This window comes from Antrostomus carolinensis, unplaced genomic scaffold (genome assembly GCF_000700745.2).
Source record: "Antrostomus carolinensis isolate BGI_N321 unplaced genomic scaffold, ASM70074v2 scaffold3181, whole genome shotgun sequence".
In the NCBI taxonomy this organism is placed as follows: domain Eukaryota; kingdom Metazoa; phylum Chordata; class Aves; order Caprimulgiformes; family Caprimulgidae; genus Antrostomus; species Antrostomus carolinensis.
In genome coordinates, this window is record NW_010294748.1 from 40,892 (window position 1) to 57,559 (window position 16,668).

The window sequence follows — 16,668 nt, forward strand, 5'->3', positions numbered from 1 at the left end:
CTTACTCTTCTTTTTTTTTTTTTTCTCTTTTCCACTCAGTGGCTTAATTGCTGGTTTTTTAGGTAACAGTTTGTGAGATTCTGATACAACTGTAATTACATACAGTTTCTGATTTAGCAATCAAAATTCTGTGCTAAGAATTTGCTAAAACTTGCTAAAAATCTGGCTTCAGTGCTGCTTGTAAACTTCAGAGGAGCCGAAAGCTTCTCACCTGAACCAGTTCTATCTGAACCCTTTGGCATAGCTAATAGACAAGTAAAAGCAAAGAAAATATAAAATGCTAACAAGGTACATAAATTTACCTTTATATTCATCTCTATGCATGACTTCAGTTTGAAGGCATTTAGTGAAGTGGGAAGGGTAATGGTATCTCAGAATTGTGAAAGCATGAGCAAAGCTATCAGACTGCCTTCAGAACCAGGGCTTTTCTTCAGTCCCTCTCAAGTTTCCACTCATCTTTATCACGTGACATTTTGATGAGTCACCTTTACAATGTATTTCATATTAAGATTCCAGACTGAAATTCTAAGAGGGGGAAAATTCTTGCTTCAGAGTGGGTGTAGCATAAATGGGACCTGACCTTTGATGATGAATTCCCATTGTGGAGTAAGCCAAACCTCCTCCCATATGCTCACTTAAAGCCTATAATTTACACACCATTGTTCCACTTAAGATACTATTTTTTTAAAAAAGGTCATAGTTGCAATATATTGACAGCATTTGCTTGTAGCTTTATGTCCTCTTCAGGAACGAAGGATTATTAAATACTGTTAAATACTGCAGATGAAGCTGCATAGGTACCTGTCCTGGGTTTTGCTGGGATAGGGTTAATTTTCTTCTTAGTAGCTAGAAAGCACTGTGGTTTGGTTTCAGTGAAGATTGTTATGAGAACAGTGTTCCTAACTACAAGGACACTGTGCCTGGGCAGTTTCCAAGAAGAGAGGACTGGAAGGGGGGAGTGGAGAAGAAAAGTGTAGTAGTTAGTAAAACCCAGAATTGACAGTTGGATATGCCAGTAAGATATTCCGTATCATATTACGTCATGTTTAATATATTAACTGGGACTGACTGGAAAAGGGGATTTCTGTCAGGTATCGCTCAGGCTCGCTTTTCAAGGATTGCAATTTCAGTTTTGGGGTTCCTTTTCAGTCCTCTGGGATCATTATCAGCGGGTGGTGAACAATTGTACTCTGCATCACTCATAATATATATAGTTGTTATCATTATTACTCTTATTATTCTTATTATTTTTATTTTATTTTTACTCTAATTATTAAATTGTTCTTATCTCAACCTACCAGTCTGCCCACCTTTACCCCTCCAGTTGTCTCCCCAATTCACTGGGTGGGGAGGAAGAGGGCTAGGGTGGGGTGGTGCTGTGAGTGACTCTGTCTTGTTTGGCTGCCAGCTAAGTTAAACTATCACAACAGGATTAAGGGAGAGAAGAACAGAATGTCTGACCATAAACCAGTGCTAGAGCTTGTTTTGGAGGTGTCTCACAACACTGAGAAAATATTCAAGGTCATTGATCTTAGGGAGGTAAGAAACATAAACTCAGATCATAAAGGAAATTTCCTTTATCATCAAATATTCTGAAATCTTTGAAACAAAATGGCAATACAGGAAATGGCTAAACTGAATCCATTATTTCCTCAGTTTTTCAGAACTATCTGTAATAAAATTGAGGACAGCCTTTTTAATAAGGCCTGTTGTGATAGGACAAGGGGTAATGTTTTTAAACTAAAAGAGGATAAATTTAAACTAGATAGAAGGAATAAATTTTTTACAGTCAGGGTGGTGAAACATGGGAAGAGGTTGCCCAGAGAGGTGGTAGAATCCCCATCCCTTGAAATATTCAAGATCAGACTGGAAGGGGCTCTGAGCAACCTGATCTAGCTGAAGATGTCCCTGCTCATTGCAGGGGGTTGGACTAGATGCCTTCCTACCCAAACTGTTCTGTGATGCTATGAAAATTATCCTGGTGATTGATAGTATAGGTGACTTAATTCACAACCTATGTCATAATAGATATATTTGAAAGTACGTAGAAGTTGGAAAGCTAAGTAAACCCAAATGTTTTTTTCAGGAAAAAATGATATGAGGTAAAGCAAATTTCCTTCTATTACAAAGTAACGGGTTTTGTAGACATTGGGAAAAAACATGTATCTTATTCTAATAGGTTTTTATACACAGTTTGCATGAAATTTTGCTGAATGAGCTAAAGAAATTTTGTCTTGATTAATTTTCTAGGAGATACATAAAACACTGGTCAACACTTGATGTGAGAAAGAAGTATGTGAGGTTCGCTGTCAAATAAGGAGGTATTAAGTAGTGATCCATTCTGGCTGAAGTTTTTCCTAGTATCTTTGTTAATTACTTGGATGGACAAACATAGAACATATTTATTACACTTCCAGACGATAAAATATTGAAAGGACTGTATGTACTTTGGAATACATTTTTTAAATACATCTCATTTTCACCAATGCACTTCAGGAAAGACTTGGATCAATTGCAACATATCCAGAGGAAAGCAAGGAACATTGTCAGAATCTAGACTAAAACATGTTCCACAAGGAAAACCTGAAAGAATCATGTTTCAGCAAGAGAAATGCAGGCAGAAAATAAATGAAACACAAGTCTTCAGTCATGTAAAGGATTGCTTTAAAGAAGAAGGATACAAACTGTTCTCCAGTTCTACTAGAGAGAGGACAAGAAAGAGTGGCTTTAAATTGTGCCAGAGGAGACTCAGGTTAGGCTTTAGGAAACATCTACTAATGATAAGGATAATTAAGCAATGAATATATTACCTAGGAAGTTACAGAATCCTCTTTAGAGATTTTTAAGGACAAAGAAAGTTATCTGTCTAAAATTATTTAAAAATAATTTATCTATCTTGAGGGATGGAGGGATAGAGAGGAATAGATGGGATTATTTCATGAGCTCCATGTCTTATTTTCCAATCTATGTGTCATTTCTGTGAATTAGAGCCAAGAAGGACTCAGAACATATATGCAATTCTAACTTTCACTCTTGTCTAAGTTGACCAGATTATATGTACTTTGCATTGAATGTTCTCCGTCTCCAAATGCAGAGAAAACTGGACATGTGACTGAATTATTATATGTGAAAGGTTATATGATAGAGCTTATATATCTTACTGGTTGTGTTTGAGTTCTGGAAGTTGTATGATGAGCAAAAATGTAAACCAAAACTGTATGTTAATAAAAAGGTAAGAATCATAATGAGTAAAACTATAATATGCTTGAGTTTGAATGTTTGTAGTTATTGGTTGAATGTATAATCATACATCACTCACACTGTAAATTTATTGTATGGTTTTCATCATTGTAGTGTCTGGAATCATCTCACCAAGATTTGACTAGATAAATGGTAGGTATTTTCACTAAGCCTCATGTCTAGACTCCTTCCATATTCATTGGAGAAAGAGTAAAGCACCTCTGAGATAGATATCTAAGACAAAAAATGGGTTTTTTTATGGGATATATATCTCTCCTTTGAAAGCTTGGATGATTAACTTAGACAAGTACTTTATAGACAGCTAGATTTAAGTGACATGAATCCAATCCTAAATGTCATATATATTGGCTTATCCATACCAAATGATTTGATCATTTATTCTTCACTTCTGCTGTGTGTTGTATTTATAACAATTTATTTCTTCTACTGATTCTAATACAAATTCCAATAGATGGAAGTAGCTTACATAAAATAGCTCCAGCATTTCAGTTTCTGTGGCTGTTGGGATCATAGTTAATCTTGGGAATGGGATCAAGTCCTGTTTGAAAGTTAAATGAGCCAGAAAGCAAAGAAAATGAATTTGTATTTCAAATTTCCAAGGTGTAGTATATGATGCACATCTTTGGAAAAGACCCATGTTCATCAGAGGTGTTTTCTACTCCTGGGACCATAACAGAAATATATTGCATGTGTATTAACTTGTTAACTTATCATAGAATCTTAGAATGTTGTGAGTTGGAGGGGACCCACAAAGATCATCAAGTCCAACTCTTGCCCCAGCATAGGACAGTCGCAAGATTCAGAGCATGTGTCTGAGGTTGTTGTCCAAATGTTTCTTGAATATCGCCAGGCTTGGTGCCACGACCACCTCCCTAGGGAGCCTGTTCCAGTGCTCCACCACCCTCTGGGTGAAGAATCTTCTCCTAATGTCCAAGCCAAACTTGGCCTGGCACATCTTCCTGCCATTTCCCCTAGTCCTATCATTGGTCACCAGAGAGAAGAGATCAGGACCTGCCCCTCCTCTTCCCCTTGTGAGGAAGTTATAGACTGAGATGAGATCGTTCAGTATTGCCAGTCTGCTAACCAGAGTAAAATACAGTAATAATATGTAAACATTGCATCCTCTTCACCATAGAAAATTAATAATAAGTTACTTCCTGCACAATAGTTCCCAAATAAGAATTTATGGGGGGATGCTACTGTTTGGAGCAAGCACCCACTTCACTATTTGTCTCTGGGCGAGACCATCAGGAATGATTCTATGCATTTAGAGGAGTCGGGGAAATGTTTTCCCAGAATTAAAACACTGCTGGAAGATGAAAGTTATTGAAATTAATTATAACACTGTAATTGATCATTGAAATATTTCTGGTGAAAGCAAGCAAGCAAGCAAGAAGAAAAAGAAAAAAAAAAAAAAAAAAAAAAAAAGAAGGAATAGGAAACAAGCCAACCATGTGCATTCCAGCAGAAAAATAACTCAAGAAAATGCTCCTCTGATCTCTTTAGTTTAATCTGAACACACTGAAGAGATTTAGATATCAGATCTTACTTTTCATTTAAATGGAAATAAATGAAATTAAGTCATTGACTGATGAAATGAAATTGGATAGAGGAAAACCTAGCTGGTACAGAAGAAGACAAATAAAAAAACCTGAAAGGCCACTGAACTTTTGATATCAAAAAGATCATTCATGAATTCAGCTATTTGGGTGGAGGGTGATTGTGTCTAGGCTCCAGTTACCACAATGTTGCAGTGGCTAGGAGGAATCCTGGACTCCCAAGCTCCTGCACTTAAAATGTGTTCTTAAACACCAAAATTGTTCGAGTGTTTTACACCCTTTGACCTCCAGAAGATATCTAAGTCTCTCTGAAGAAGTACTAATCTCTCTCTCCGAACATATATAAGACCAGGTGCACATCTGGCATTGGTTTTATGTAGCTGATGCATTTTGCAGTGGAAAAATGCCTATGGAGTGTGGAATGACGGAAGCAGGGTTAAAAAAAATCTGAGCTTTTGTTTGTAAGGTATTTAGCTGTAGTGTCAACCCGAAAATGTAGATTTTCTGCAGTTAGGCATCTCCAGCTCTGATTTTACAGAAAAAGAGTAACTCTTCATTTTTATGTTTGGGGTTCTTATTCTCAACTTGATGACTGTGTGTTATCTTTTAGGAAAAAAAAAAAAACCCAACAAGTAGTATATTACATCAGCACAATTCCACCTTACCAGAGAACAGAAAAGCAAAGTGAGAAGGGCTCAAGAAAACTAAATTTTTTGAGACTTTCCCTGTCTCTGTTTTTGTTCCAGTATATTGAGATGTAATTAGTACTACTAGTCCTTACTCAGTTGTCAATAGCATGTACATTTGAGCAGTGACTTACAAAAAACATCTGGCAGACTTCTTATCCCAGGTCATTTGAGGAAAATTCCCCAGAATCACAGTCCCATAAAGAGGAAAACAAAGCCATTTTTGCATATAGCGTCCTTGAGTTTGGGAAGGACTTCATCTGTGTTTCCAGACAGTTGAATTAGTTTGTGAGGACCTTAACTTACTTTTTATTTATTGGCATAGTCTTAAACATTTTTTTAAATAATGTTGTTTTGAAAAACATTGATTGTGTAGCTCAGCTGATATGAGTTAGCCTAGGTTTTTTTAGTTTGCTTTTGTTCAACAAATAATATTCCACAATACATGGGATGGAATGTATTTCAGAAAATGAATCATTCATCTCTCTGTAGCGTAGCTAAGGATAAACAGCAGATAACCAGAAAATAAATATCTTCTAGACAACAGCTGTAAGATTCATGTCTGCTGTTGTTACTTGGGCAAATATCTTTCTGAAATTAAATAATTTTGTCTAAGTAGGAATGCTGCATTTGGTTTCTGAGAATTACCCCAGGTTAATTTCAGATTTTTTGCCTTATAAAAAGATTCCAGCACTGCATACAACTATTTTTTTTCCTTGTTAGCTGTAGACAATTATTTTGGACACGTAAACATTCTCCTTAGCATGTCTAATTTTTATGCCAACTAAGCCTGTGAATGCCTTTATTCATTCTGCATAAACTCTACCTTTGTCTTTCTGTTATATTAAAAATTGTTCCTGAACACTGAATAGATAGCTATGCCACTGATTACTTGCACAGGGATTCTGAACTCTTCTGATGGAGATGTTGCACCATATCCAGCTACTACCATTTAGCTGTATTATGATATATGTGGAAGACGCACTAACATGAAAACCATGTCTGAGTGCCAGCTACTGACAAGAAGCTATAGAAGCTTCAAATGCCTAAATGAAGGCAGTTGCTAATGAAATGTGGCAAGTCAAACCTTGATCCAAGGTAGAAAGAAAGGTTTTCTATGTGTTTGTCTGATATTTGTCATGCTTTATTCTAGGATAAATTCCCAGTTTGATCAAAACACATATTTAGTAAAGTTGTCCAAGCGAAATACAAAAGGAATAAAGGGATGTCAATTCCTGTTTCAAACACCCTTCATTCTGAATCAAAGAAAATGTTAATTTGTGTCAGGAAGCTGAATTAAGTAAATGTTGACTGCCTTTGTAGCAAAGATCAAGTCAAAGTTACAGTGTAAATGAAGCAGGAACCCCTGTAACAGTGGAGCAGTTTTAATGTATGTCTATATATGGAAATGAATAGGAAATGAAGCAAGAAATACAATGTTTGGGAAAGAATCTCATCATGATTTGCAGAGATAATTACGGGCAAAAAGGAGATTGAATATAGAAACAGGAAAAGCAGAATAATTATGCAGCAATTAACAGGAAAGCTGTGTGGTTCTTTGAAAAAAATAACAGTCATCGGGTTAAAAATATATGCTGAGTACAGAAATGTTTTAATACTCAATACAAGTATTTGAATTCATTTCCTAAGATAAATAAATATCTCATTTGTACAACAAAATATGCATTTTATGTATTCATTATAAATGCTTATATTTTTATCTTAAATATGTCATCTGAATTGGGAAAAAAAAATGTTCATTTCAAAGTGCGGGTACATAGTGTCATAATGATAAGAAGATACAGAATTTAATTTAGTACTTCAAGGACTGCAAATGTTATAGGAGCCAGTAGAAAAATACCTACTCCTAGATTTGCAAGATAATTAGTTTCTCATGTTTCCTAATCTTCATATTCTTATAAAACTACTTTTATTTTACTGGAGACAAACTCAGGTTTTGGTGGGTTTGTAGGTCTTCTGATAATTAATAAGCAACAGCACACTCAGAAGTACTCTTTCTGAAATGTAACTTACAAAAATTCCTCTTCCAATCTGTGGGAATGTCTGATAGCACTTTTTACGGGGAATCTGTCATGCAGTGGCATTGTCAGGTGCATTAAAATGTCAGCTGGGGGTCAGTGCACTCGAGCATGGGACCCTCTTGTTGAGAGAAAGGAGCCACCACTGTGTAGCCACATCACTAAGGACAGTTTACAAGAGGTGAAATCTTTAGTTTAAAGCTAGTGGGGAAAATTCATCCAGATAAAGATGGTTGCATCCAAACAGAGCAAAAAGCCATGCTACTTTGTTTTGTGATTCTAGACAGGAGAACCTTCTCTAAATTCTATCATTTGTATCAGGATGTTATTGACAAACATACCTTTCCTTTTTGTCTTTCTTAAATATTAACTTTGGATCTGAAGTGTGCCATCTTCATTGCTTTAAGCGAATTCACCTTTTACTCTAGATAAAAGATGGAATAATATATACTTCCTACTTGAGGAACTGGTTGGACAAGTTAAGGCTAGACTTGCAAGCTGTCCTAAGATATGTCACAAGCTCCTCTCCTACCTCTGTTCTGCACATCCCCATTAGGAAAAAATCAGGAGAGGGAAGAAGGCAAAGGGCTAGTGGGCTAAGGCACGTTGAGACTGCAGGCAGGGAGCCTGCCCTGCAGGTTCAGGTGGAGACCTCAGGATGCTGCCTTTTCCCTTCTGTGAATAGACTCAAAGATGACAAAGGAGGCATCAAATACTGGTAATGATAAAGAACAATAATCCTGCCAGTAGTAATAATGCTTGTATGGTGCCCTTCATTAGTTGACCTCTGATCACTTTGCATAACAGTTTAAAGTTATATAGGATCTCTGAAACAGATCAATATCATTTCTATTCACACATCTATACTGGTGCAGATATATATATATGTATAAATACATTTTTTTAAAAAAAGAATTCTTATTAAGAAGTGGTTTTGGATTAAATGTTGTCCAAAAAGACCCCAACAACAAATAACGGAAAGCATTTGAATGTCTAACATACTGCTTGTGTCATATACAAATACTTCTGGTGAATGAGTAGTTTCAGATTTTTTCTTGGCTGTGTCATGAAATGCCTGAGTATAGAAACCTGTACAAAACAATCTGAGAAGCTGAATACTTGACTGGAAGAGTTCATGTGTATAAATTATATGAAGATTATCCATAATGCTGAGAATCATTCCAAGGATTCTGGTCACAGCAATTGTAATTTTCATGAATTGCATGCTGTGAGCTGATCGTGGCTAGCAGCATAGCTAGGGATAGAAACAGTCTCTTATTCCTTTCCATGCAGGAACAACTATTAAGAGACATAATATTGATTAAAGACAATTCCTATTCAAAAAATGCAATGATTGTGTTACTAGTGTATTGTATCCTTTTCTTTTAGGTTATTCAATACTTCAAGCTATTATGGAAAAAGCGGGACAAAATAGCTGGCAAGTCAGTGCCATCTGTGTGGAGAATTTTAATGATGCCAGCTACAGGCGGCTTTTAGAAGACCTGGACCGAAGGCAAGAAAAGAAATTTGTAATAGACTGTGAAATAGAGAGGCTTCAGAATCTCTTAGAACAGGTAATACCTGCTTTTAATGTCACTGTAACCACATTACTGAAACTCCAGATGAGATACCATTGTGCATTGTGTTTCATTTATTTTCTCAATGGAAATGAGATTACTTGCTCTTTCTTTTTGTTTTTATTCATGGGCCTATATTTGTACATCCACTTGCCTGCTCCTTTTTCTTTTCCTATAAAATTCTTGTCAATAACAGCCAACACGTCAGTGCAATGAGCCCCCCTCCTTTCCCACTCAGCAGGTCTGTGGGCAAACGGTGCCAGCAGTCAGGGCATCTGCACATTTGTCCCTGCAGCACAGCACCTCCATGCCTAATACATCTTACATCAGAATCTTAGGGCTAGCAGAACAACGTGGTGTTGCTGAATTGCCAAAATGCCCTCAATCCGTAACTTCATGGCAGTAAAGCTCAGTTTTGATTGAGGAAAAAAAAGCTTATTTGAATCCAGTATTAACTTTCTAGTCAGCTTATGTATTTCCAGACATAAAATGCTTTAAAATTATTATTACACATCTTTAAAGTGCTAGTTTTATTACCTTAGCAGAGTATTTATGAGCATGAAGAACAATAGAATAAAGGTGTTTTTGAACTGGGAAGGAAGGTCAAGTTCTTCCATCAATTATTAATGGAAAGCTGCCATTACATAAAGAATGCACTGAGCCAGACATAAGGGCTTGCACTGGGCAGTACCTATACCAGTGTGTACACTGAATATAAAATTCTCTGCTCTGATATGCCAAATCTGTCTCTATGTAGTGCTTATGTATGAACTCTTTCTTGAATGATGGAAAAAATAAAATAATGCTTTGAAAGGAGCATTTTGTCAAATGATGGGAAAAATAACTTGGGGTTAACTACCTGCTTCTCCTATGATCCCACATATTATGCTGATGTGGTGCAAGCGCACCGTTCAGTACCTGCTGCTGCTTCAGGAACTGCAGGGAATGAATGCCATCTGCTGGTGGTAGGTCCTCCACCGCCACGCTCCTTCTCTTTGCTAGTGCATTAGAGAATTTTGAAGATTTTGTGGCAAAAACGTTTATGATACATCTGCTACTGAAGTTACAGAAATATGTAATGTCGTTTGTGATATAGAAAGGCATAAAATAGTACTCATATAAATATGTACGTCAATTTTGCTTTCACTGCAGAAGATAAAGAGGGAAACAGAATTAATAGTATGGCTGATTTAACAAGGACTTTTTCTATAACTGTTGCCAAGAGAAGAATAGATGATGCCATATTGCTATAGATATTAATTTGGCCTTTTTTTTTTTATTCTGAATGCCATTATGTTTTAACACATACTTTCTACAGCTTATAATGAAATCCTCCCCCAGTTCAGCCTGTGTTGTAGTAAAACAGAACACCCATTTGAGGGTCTTATACAATACATTTCTCCCTCAGCTCTGTGTGTCTGCAGGTGTGTGTAGCTTATTTCTTTTACATGGCATGCAAATGTGACTTAGAAAAAGTGTGCTATATCACCATAAGTCTTGAAGTACACCCACCATCCTGCATAGGTGTATCTCCTGAGTATCCACTCAGTTTCAAAGCAAAATTAAGTAATCCACAATGTGTGTGGATCTCGTGTACATTTTATTTGCTTCTCGTTTTCCTTCCAGTTTGGCCCCTGCACAGTCATTTCCTTTCTAGGAACAGAACCTGTGCTCTGTTCAGACCATGCAGAACTGAAATGGATATTGATTTTAATGTGATTAGGTTTTGACCTCTTCTGACTTCATGCAGGTCTGGATTTTGCATGCCTAAAATAGATACTTAATACAGACATGGTAAATCAAAAAAACAGTCCCTGGGCTCCGCAGACTGAATCAGATGTGATGAGTTTGGCTAAGACCTCTACGGGGCAAGCCCAGAAGCTGATTGAGTCCTCTTTCCATTAACTGCACAGGGAGAGTGGTGGGTAGGAGTTAACACCTAACCTGCAACATACCTGTATCTTAGCCAGTCATACAAGCACTTCTAGGAAGTGATTCATCTGGCTACTGTCTAATTTTTGGTGGGATGAATTTTACCCAGGAAATGAGCTCTTCTGTACTTGTGCTAGTGTTTGTTCACACCTAAGTGTAAAGCCTTTGCCCTTAAATCTATGCAAATGAAGGGAGATAAATTGATTTTGGGGCATGTGGGTTTTTCTTTTCTCAGTAGTGACTGCTCATCTACACTTGAGCTAGTTAAGCTGAATTCATATATTTCAGAATATTTATGTAATTTTTCCATGTCATCTGAATTTTCTTCTTCCTCTATATGCCTGTAGATCCTCTCCATCATTCCTTAGGAAGTTCACTGTACAAAGAGGAATGATGCTATAACCAGGTTAGACTAAGTATGCAGAAGAGTTGAAGCTTTACTCTCCATTGTGAAGGTTCTGGTCTTCCTAGACACGCTGACTTGCAAGTAGGCCTGGACTGCTGGTCTGGGGCTCCAAAATGAAAGCACTTTGCCTTCAGAGATCAAGTGCTGCATAAGGTTGGGCAGTCAGAAACAGTCTTGGACACAAAAACATTTAGTCTGCCAAAAATGGGATTGAAGCAAAAGGAGTCTGGTCAATGTAGAAAATGCAAAATAACAGCCATTTTAAAATCTTAGCCATTGACTTTTTCCCTTTGCATTAAGGCTTTAATAACTTGTAACAGACAGGTAAGGTGGCTTCACAAATGAACTAAAAGTTGGCGTGCTCTTCTCTGCATACACAGAGGAATTGATTAAGCTTCAGTGACTCTAATTAACTCAACTTCTTTCCTGCCTAGTTCTCCTGTAATTGAGAGCCTAAGTTGTGACTATACTGTAATACTTTGCAATGTACAAGTAAATGTTCTGCAGAACATTTAGGAAAAGTAATTAAATCTCAGTAATGAGACCATAACTCAAAGTGCTTTGCCCTTAAATCTATGCTAATGAAGGGAGAGAAACTGGCTTGTGGGTTTCTTCTCAAGTGACTGCCCATATATACACACACTCACACTTCTCATGACTGTGGGTCTGAAGCAGTGAAGACCGGAGACTTTTTCGCTAGCTGTGTTCAAAAAGTGAGCTCATGTACTGCCCATACCTGGTGCCCACTTATCTGTCCTGGTGTCTTCTGCTTGCTCTTCTCACCCAGCTGTCCAGCTGAGAAAATCAGCACCTTGCAGTTTCCTTACTTCTTGTGCAACTTTAATCTTACCATTTTCTATTTTCTTTTGTCTCCTATATTTTTCTTAGTTCATTAGTTTTTCTCATTTTTTTTTCTCCTCTCCACGTGCCTTCCTGTGTGTAGAAGCTGCCTCTACACTCCATGTCTGAGGCTTGTCTTCAGGGAAAATTTCTCTCCTGGAACCCAATGATGTATCTGAAAACCAGACTGCCCCATGTACAATCCATGCATTTTTCATCATATGATCTTCCTTTCAGGTTTTATGTTGATCTGGTGATGTTGATGTTTTGGGCGAGGGCTAAACCCGTACTATTCTTTTTAAGGGTGAATTATGGAGAGTTGGTGTTTCATTTTCAGATTTCTGTTCTAGAAAGGGAGAATAGGCCAGCATTAAATTCAGGAGATTCATTCAGCCTGCACACAAGTGTTTATATCCAATTTGCTTGGATTGCCCACTACTGTCTTAACCTCAGTCAAGAGGTTAAGACAGATCTTAATCAAGAGGTTTCAGATCTTTCCTCTCAAGGCTATGCCAAGACTTACAAAACTGTGACAGTTTTCTTAATAAGGCTACGGTCCTCTTCTGTGGTCATGCTCACCCACACAAGACCATACAGTCTCCAGCAGCAACTGGAGATATTATGGGGTGATTGGAAACATTTTGCTTGGTTTCTGTGTTAGTGCCAATTGGCATGGCTCAGCTCAAAGCCCTGTTTAAACACAGTGCTGGAGCAACACATCCATTTCTGTAGGGCCACAGAGTTGTTGCTTCAATTCATCAGTAAGGCAGACAGCGTCTTCAGCCTATCTGAGTCAGTAGATCTCCACCTACTCTTGAGAAACTGATGCCACTTAAGCATACCAAGATAATTTTAGCACTTTTTTAGACTTTATTCTCAGGATGGTGAAAGAACAGCCTACCTCCTTAATATCTTACAACAGCTGTAACCAGGAAAACCTTTTTGTTACTTATGAGTGAAACTCCTCCTTTACACTCCTCTGGCAGACCTCATCATCTTGCAATCCCAGGCTCTGAAAGACAGACCACAAACATCGAGACTTTTTCCATAAGTGTTCTCTTTACTTGCCCACTTTTAAGTGATGCACATGATTTGCTTTTGGGGAGGGCAAGCTGATCCTGACCCTTTTTAATTTAACAGCATAGGCCTGGTGTATGGCTGGGAATGGTGTGGTTCTGGGCATGGACTGCTCCCCCACTGTGACTTCTCAGGGCAGCCTTGGCAGTGCTGGTGCTTTGCGCAGCTCCACAGTCCTTGACACAAGGGGATGCAATGCTTGACATGACCACTGCTGCTCATCCCCAGGAATAACCTCAAAACAGTGGTCTCAGTGCTGTGCATGAGCAGCAAAAGCAGTAAAATGAACATGGATGGTATCTCTGCCCATGGCAGGGTTGTTGGAAGGAACTAAGTGATCTTTAAGATTCCTTCAAACTCAAAAAATTCTACGATTGTGTGATTCTATGAACATCTATTTCATGTCAGCTTTCCTCAGAACTTCCAGAAACTCTGTTTCCATTTTGGAAATCTACTCTTAACAGTTATGGAGGACTCTATGCTTAACAGAATGCTTTCTAAAACATCTCAAAGTGATCTCACTAAGTCTGATTACATGTCTCCCCAGTTTACTTACTTGGCCCTTTGTTTCATCTGTTCATACACAGTCATAATAAAAATATGCCACATGTTTTAATTGAAAAAATAAACTGTGGTAGCACTTTATTTGTATTTCGTGAATAACTAGAAGCAGAGAAAAAGCCCCATTTTCCTATGTGCATAAAATTAGAGATTGTTTTTACCATTACTTTTCCAGCTTACTGGAACAAGAATAAGAAAAGGACCTAAAACAAAGACACGGAAAGATAAAATGGCATCTCCACAGTTTTATGTAACCGATATAGCTTATATAGCAGAATGTATTTCCAGTGGTTCATATTCTTCTGTCAAGGATCGTTATGTCCTTGTTTATCAACATCTCTTTTTTCACAATGCTTTCAGCAGGTGGTCTTTTAAAAGCACAAAAATATTCTGTTTGAATTAAAGGATGAAAGTCAGTGAGAGAGAGCTGAAAAATTCTCTGCTTGTGTGTCTTTTCTTTCCAAGTAGTGTTTCTAAAGTGCTCCCCTGAATTTAATACAAAAACTTTCTGCTTAAGATTAAATGAATACTTGAAACACATTGTAATATTGTGATTTCCATTTCCTCCCAAATAATTCACTATTACTGGCAGAAAGCAGTACAGAGTCTGAACAGTCCAGTCCGAAGTAGTGATTTACTGCATTCGGCAAAGCAAGAATCAGATCCATGTGTTTCTCTCACTTTTCACTATGAGTTTTCCTTCTTTTCTTGCTCCTTTTTTGTATTTTATTTTTCTTCCCGCATTCTGAAGTAGTGTATATATTTTCATTTTTGGCTTATTCACTGAAAATCAGAAGTCAAGTCAGCCTAAGGATAAAGTGTCTTTCAAAATTAGAAAATTGTTACTTTAATCTTATTATATATGTACTGAATTCCTGTTTGAAATACAGAACTCATGTTTCAAAATAAACATGCCTAAAAAGGAAATATGTTTTTATTTATTACTGAGAAGGCCCAAACAGAGTTAATACCAGGTGCCTATTTAAACTGAATTTATGGAACCCCGTGTCAAGCTTCCCAGTTTAACAAAATTATTAGATTTTTATTATTTTTAATATATATTTCTTCTCATTTTATTCTCATTAGTATTTATTCATTGCCTAATTTATATCAGTACAATCTGAAGCAAATCCAGAAGCTACATATAGCAGAATGAAGCAGTGTTTGGATTTACTAAACAGCAAGAAGTGAGGACTGATACCCCCGTGGTTTTTGTGGGCTTTATTTTTCTCTTAGACCACCGCAATCACCAGCACCATAAAAATCTTCTTCCCAAAAATATACTGAGCAAGCAAGAAATAGCACTTACTATGGCTAATCAAGAAATATGTGCATGTTGGCTGACCAGGTAGTACCCATGTGCTGACAAGTAGCTGTCACAGGTGAGGTGTAGTGTCTGGATGCTTCATATACCTTTGATTGCAAATACATATGGGTCTCTGTTCTCCACCCAGCAGGCAGTATTAATAAGGACTGGACAGATTTGATGGTTTAGATAATGTCTTAGAGGCATTGTCTTCCTTTCAAAAATAGCCGAAATTGGTGAATGTGTTAAACTATATTTTACTGGAAAACTGCATAGCCAGACCCACAGACAGCTTGATAACACAAATACGATTTCCTTAGGAAAGAGGACTAAAAATATAAAGCAAAATACACTCATTTGAGGAAATGTCATATTACTCTTTTCTAAGTTTTACTTGCATTTAGTTAGTTGGAATAATTTATCTTCAGTAAATACATGTCATGGATTTCTTTTGTTATTTCTTCATTTGCTAACTTTCAAGCAAGAGTGAGGTGTAATAAAATGATAAAATTGTGGTCAGATTTGAAGTATAACACAGAAAATCATTTTTAAGATTTCAATGAAAACATATGCTATTTGTTCAACCATCATGTTTGTTCTTTTTACTTCTTCAGACACTAATTACACTTATTGCTAGAGAAGCAGACTGTCATTTGCTCAGCCGTAGCTGATCTCACAGCCATTACTTATAGTTTGTTCAGCACTCTGAAATGTGTTCAGATATACAATGAAGTCAATGCTCCAAATTGATTTTACAATTAAGATGAAAAGTGTAATATAAAAATCATTTAGGTCGTGATGGATAGTTTTGTTAACTGTAAATACTTTAGCCCTTTTCTTTTGGCATTTCATTGTTGTTTTTCTTTTTTTTTCTTTTTGCTCTTACTCTGTATAAAAAGAACACTTAAAAGTATGTAAGGAAGCTTTCAAAAGCTGAAGTTGGAAGTTAACAGTTATGGTCCCCCATTTCTTTTTCTGCCAGACTTCTCATTGTCAGCACATATTAAACACTGCAGAGCATATAAGGTACCAGAAAAAAAGACTGGAGTCTTAGAGCTCTGAGATTTGGTTTTAGGTAGATTTTAGACCCAGTTTTGAGATTCATACTGAAGTGCTGATATGTACAGCTCTATGCTACAAAAAGAGTAACAGAATAATTGGGGTAGGAAGCGACCTCGGAAGGTCATCTGGACACTACCCCTGCTCAGAAGGGCAAGTTTAGATCAGGTTACTCATCCAGTCAAATTTTGAACACTTCCAAGGATGGAGATTCCATGAGGCCTTTATGCTGTTTCAGTACTTGACTATCTCATGTGAAAAATCAAATTTCTCATATCTAGCTGAAATTTCCTATGTTGCAGCCTGTGTCCTTTGACTTTTGTCCTGTTGTTGTGCACCTCCAGGAAGAATCAGATACCCTCTTC

The 16,668-nt window shown here is 37.1% G+C and overlaps 1 protein-coding gene across 2 annotated transcripts in view; it reads left to right on the top strand.

The window, feature by feature from the left end:
- The first annotated feature begins 8,938 nt into the window (after window positions 1-8,938).
- LOC104532503 (glutamate receptor 4) overlaps window positions 8,939-16,668 on the top strand; it is a 93,920-nt gene continuing 86,190 nt past the window's right edge. For both annotated transcript variants that reach the window (XM_029087411.1, XM_029087412.1), the window contains exon 1: window positions 8,939-9,119. In XM_029087411.1, coding sequence (XP_028943244.1) covers window positions 8,958-9,119 — 162 coding nt within the window. In that variant the 5' untranslated portion in view covers window positions 8,939-8,957. The remainder of the gene's footprint in view (window positions 9,120-16,668) is intronic.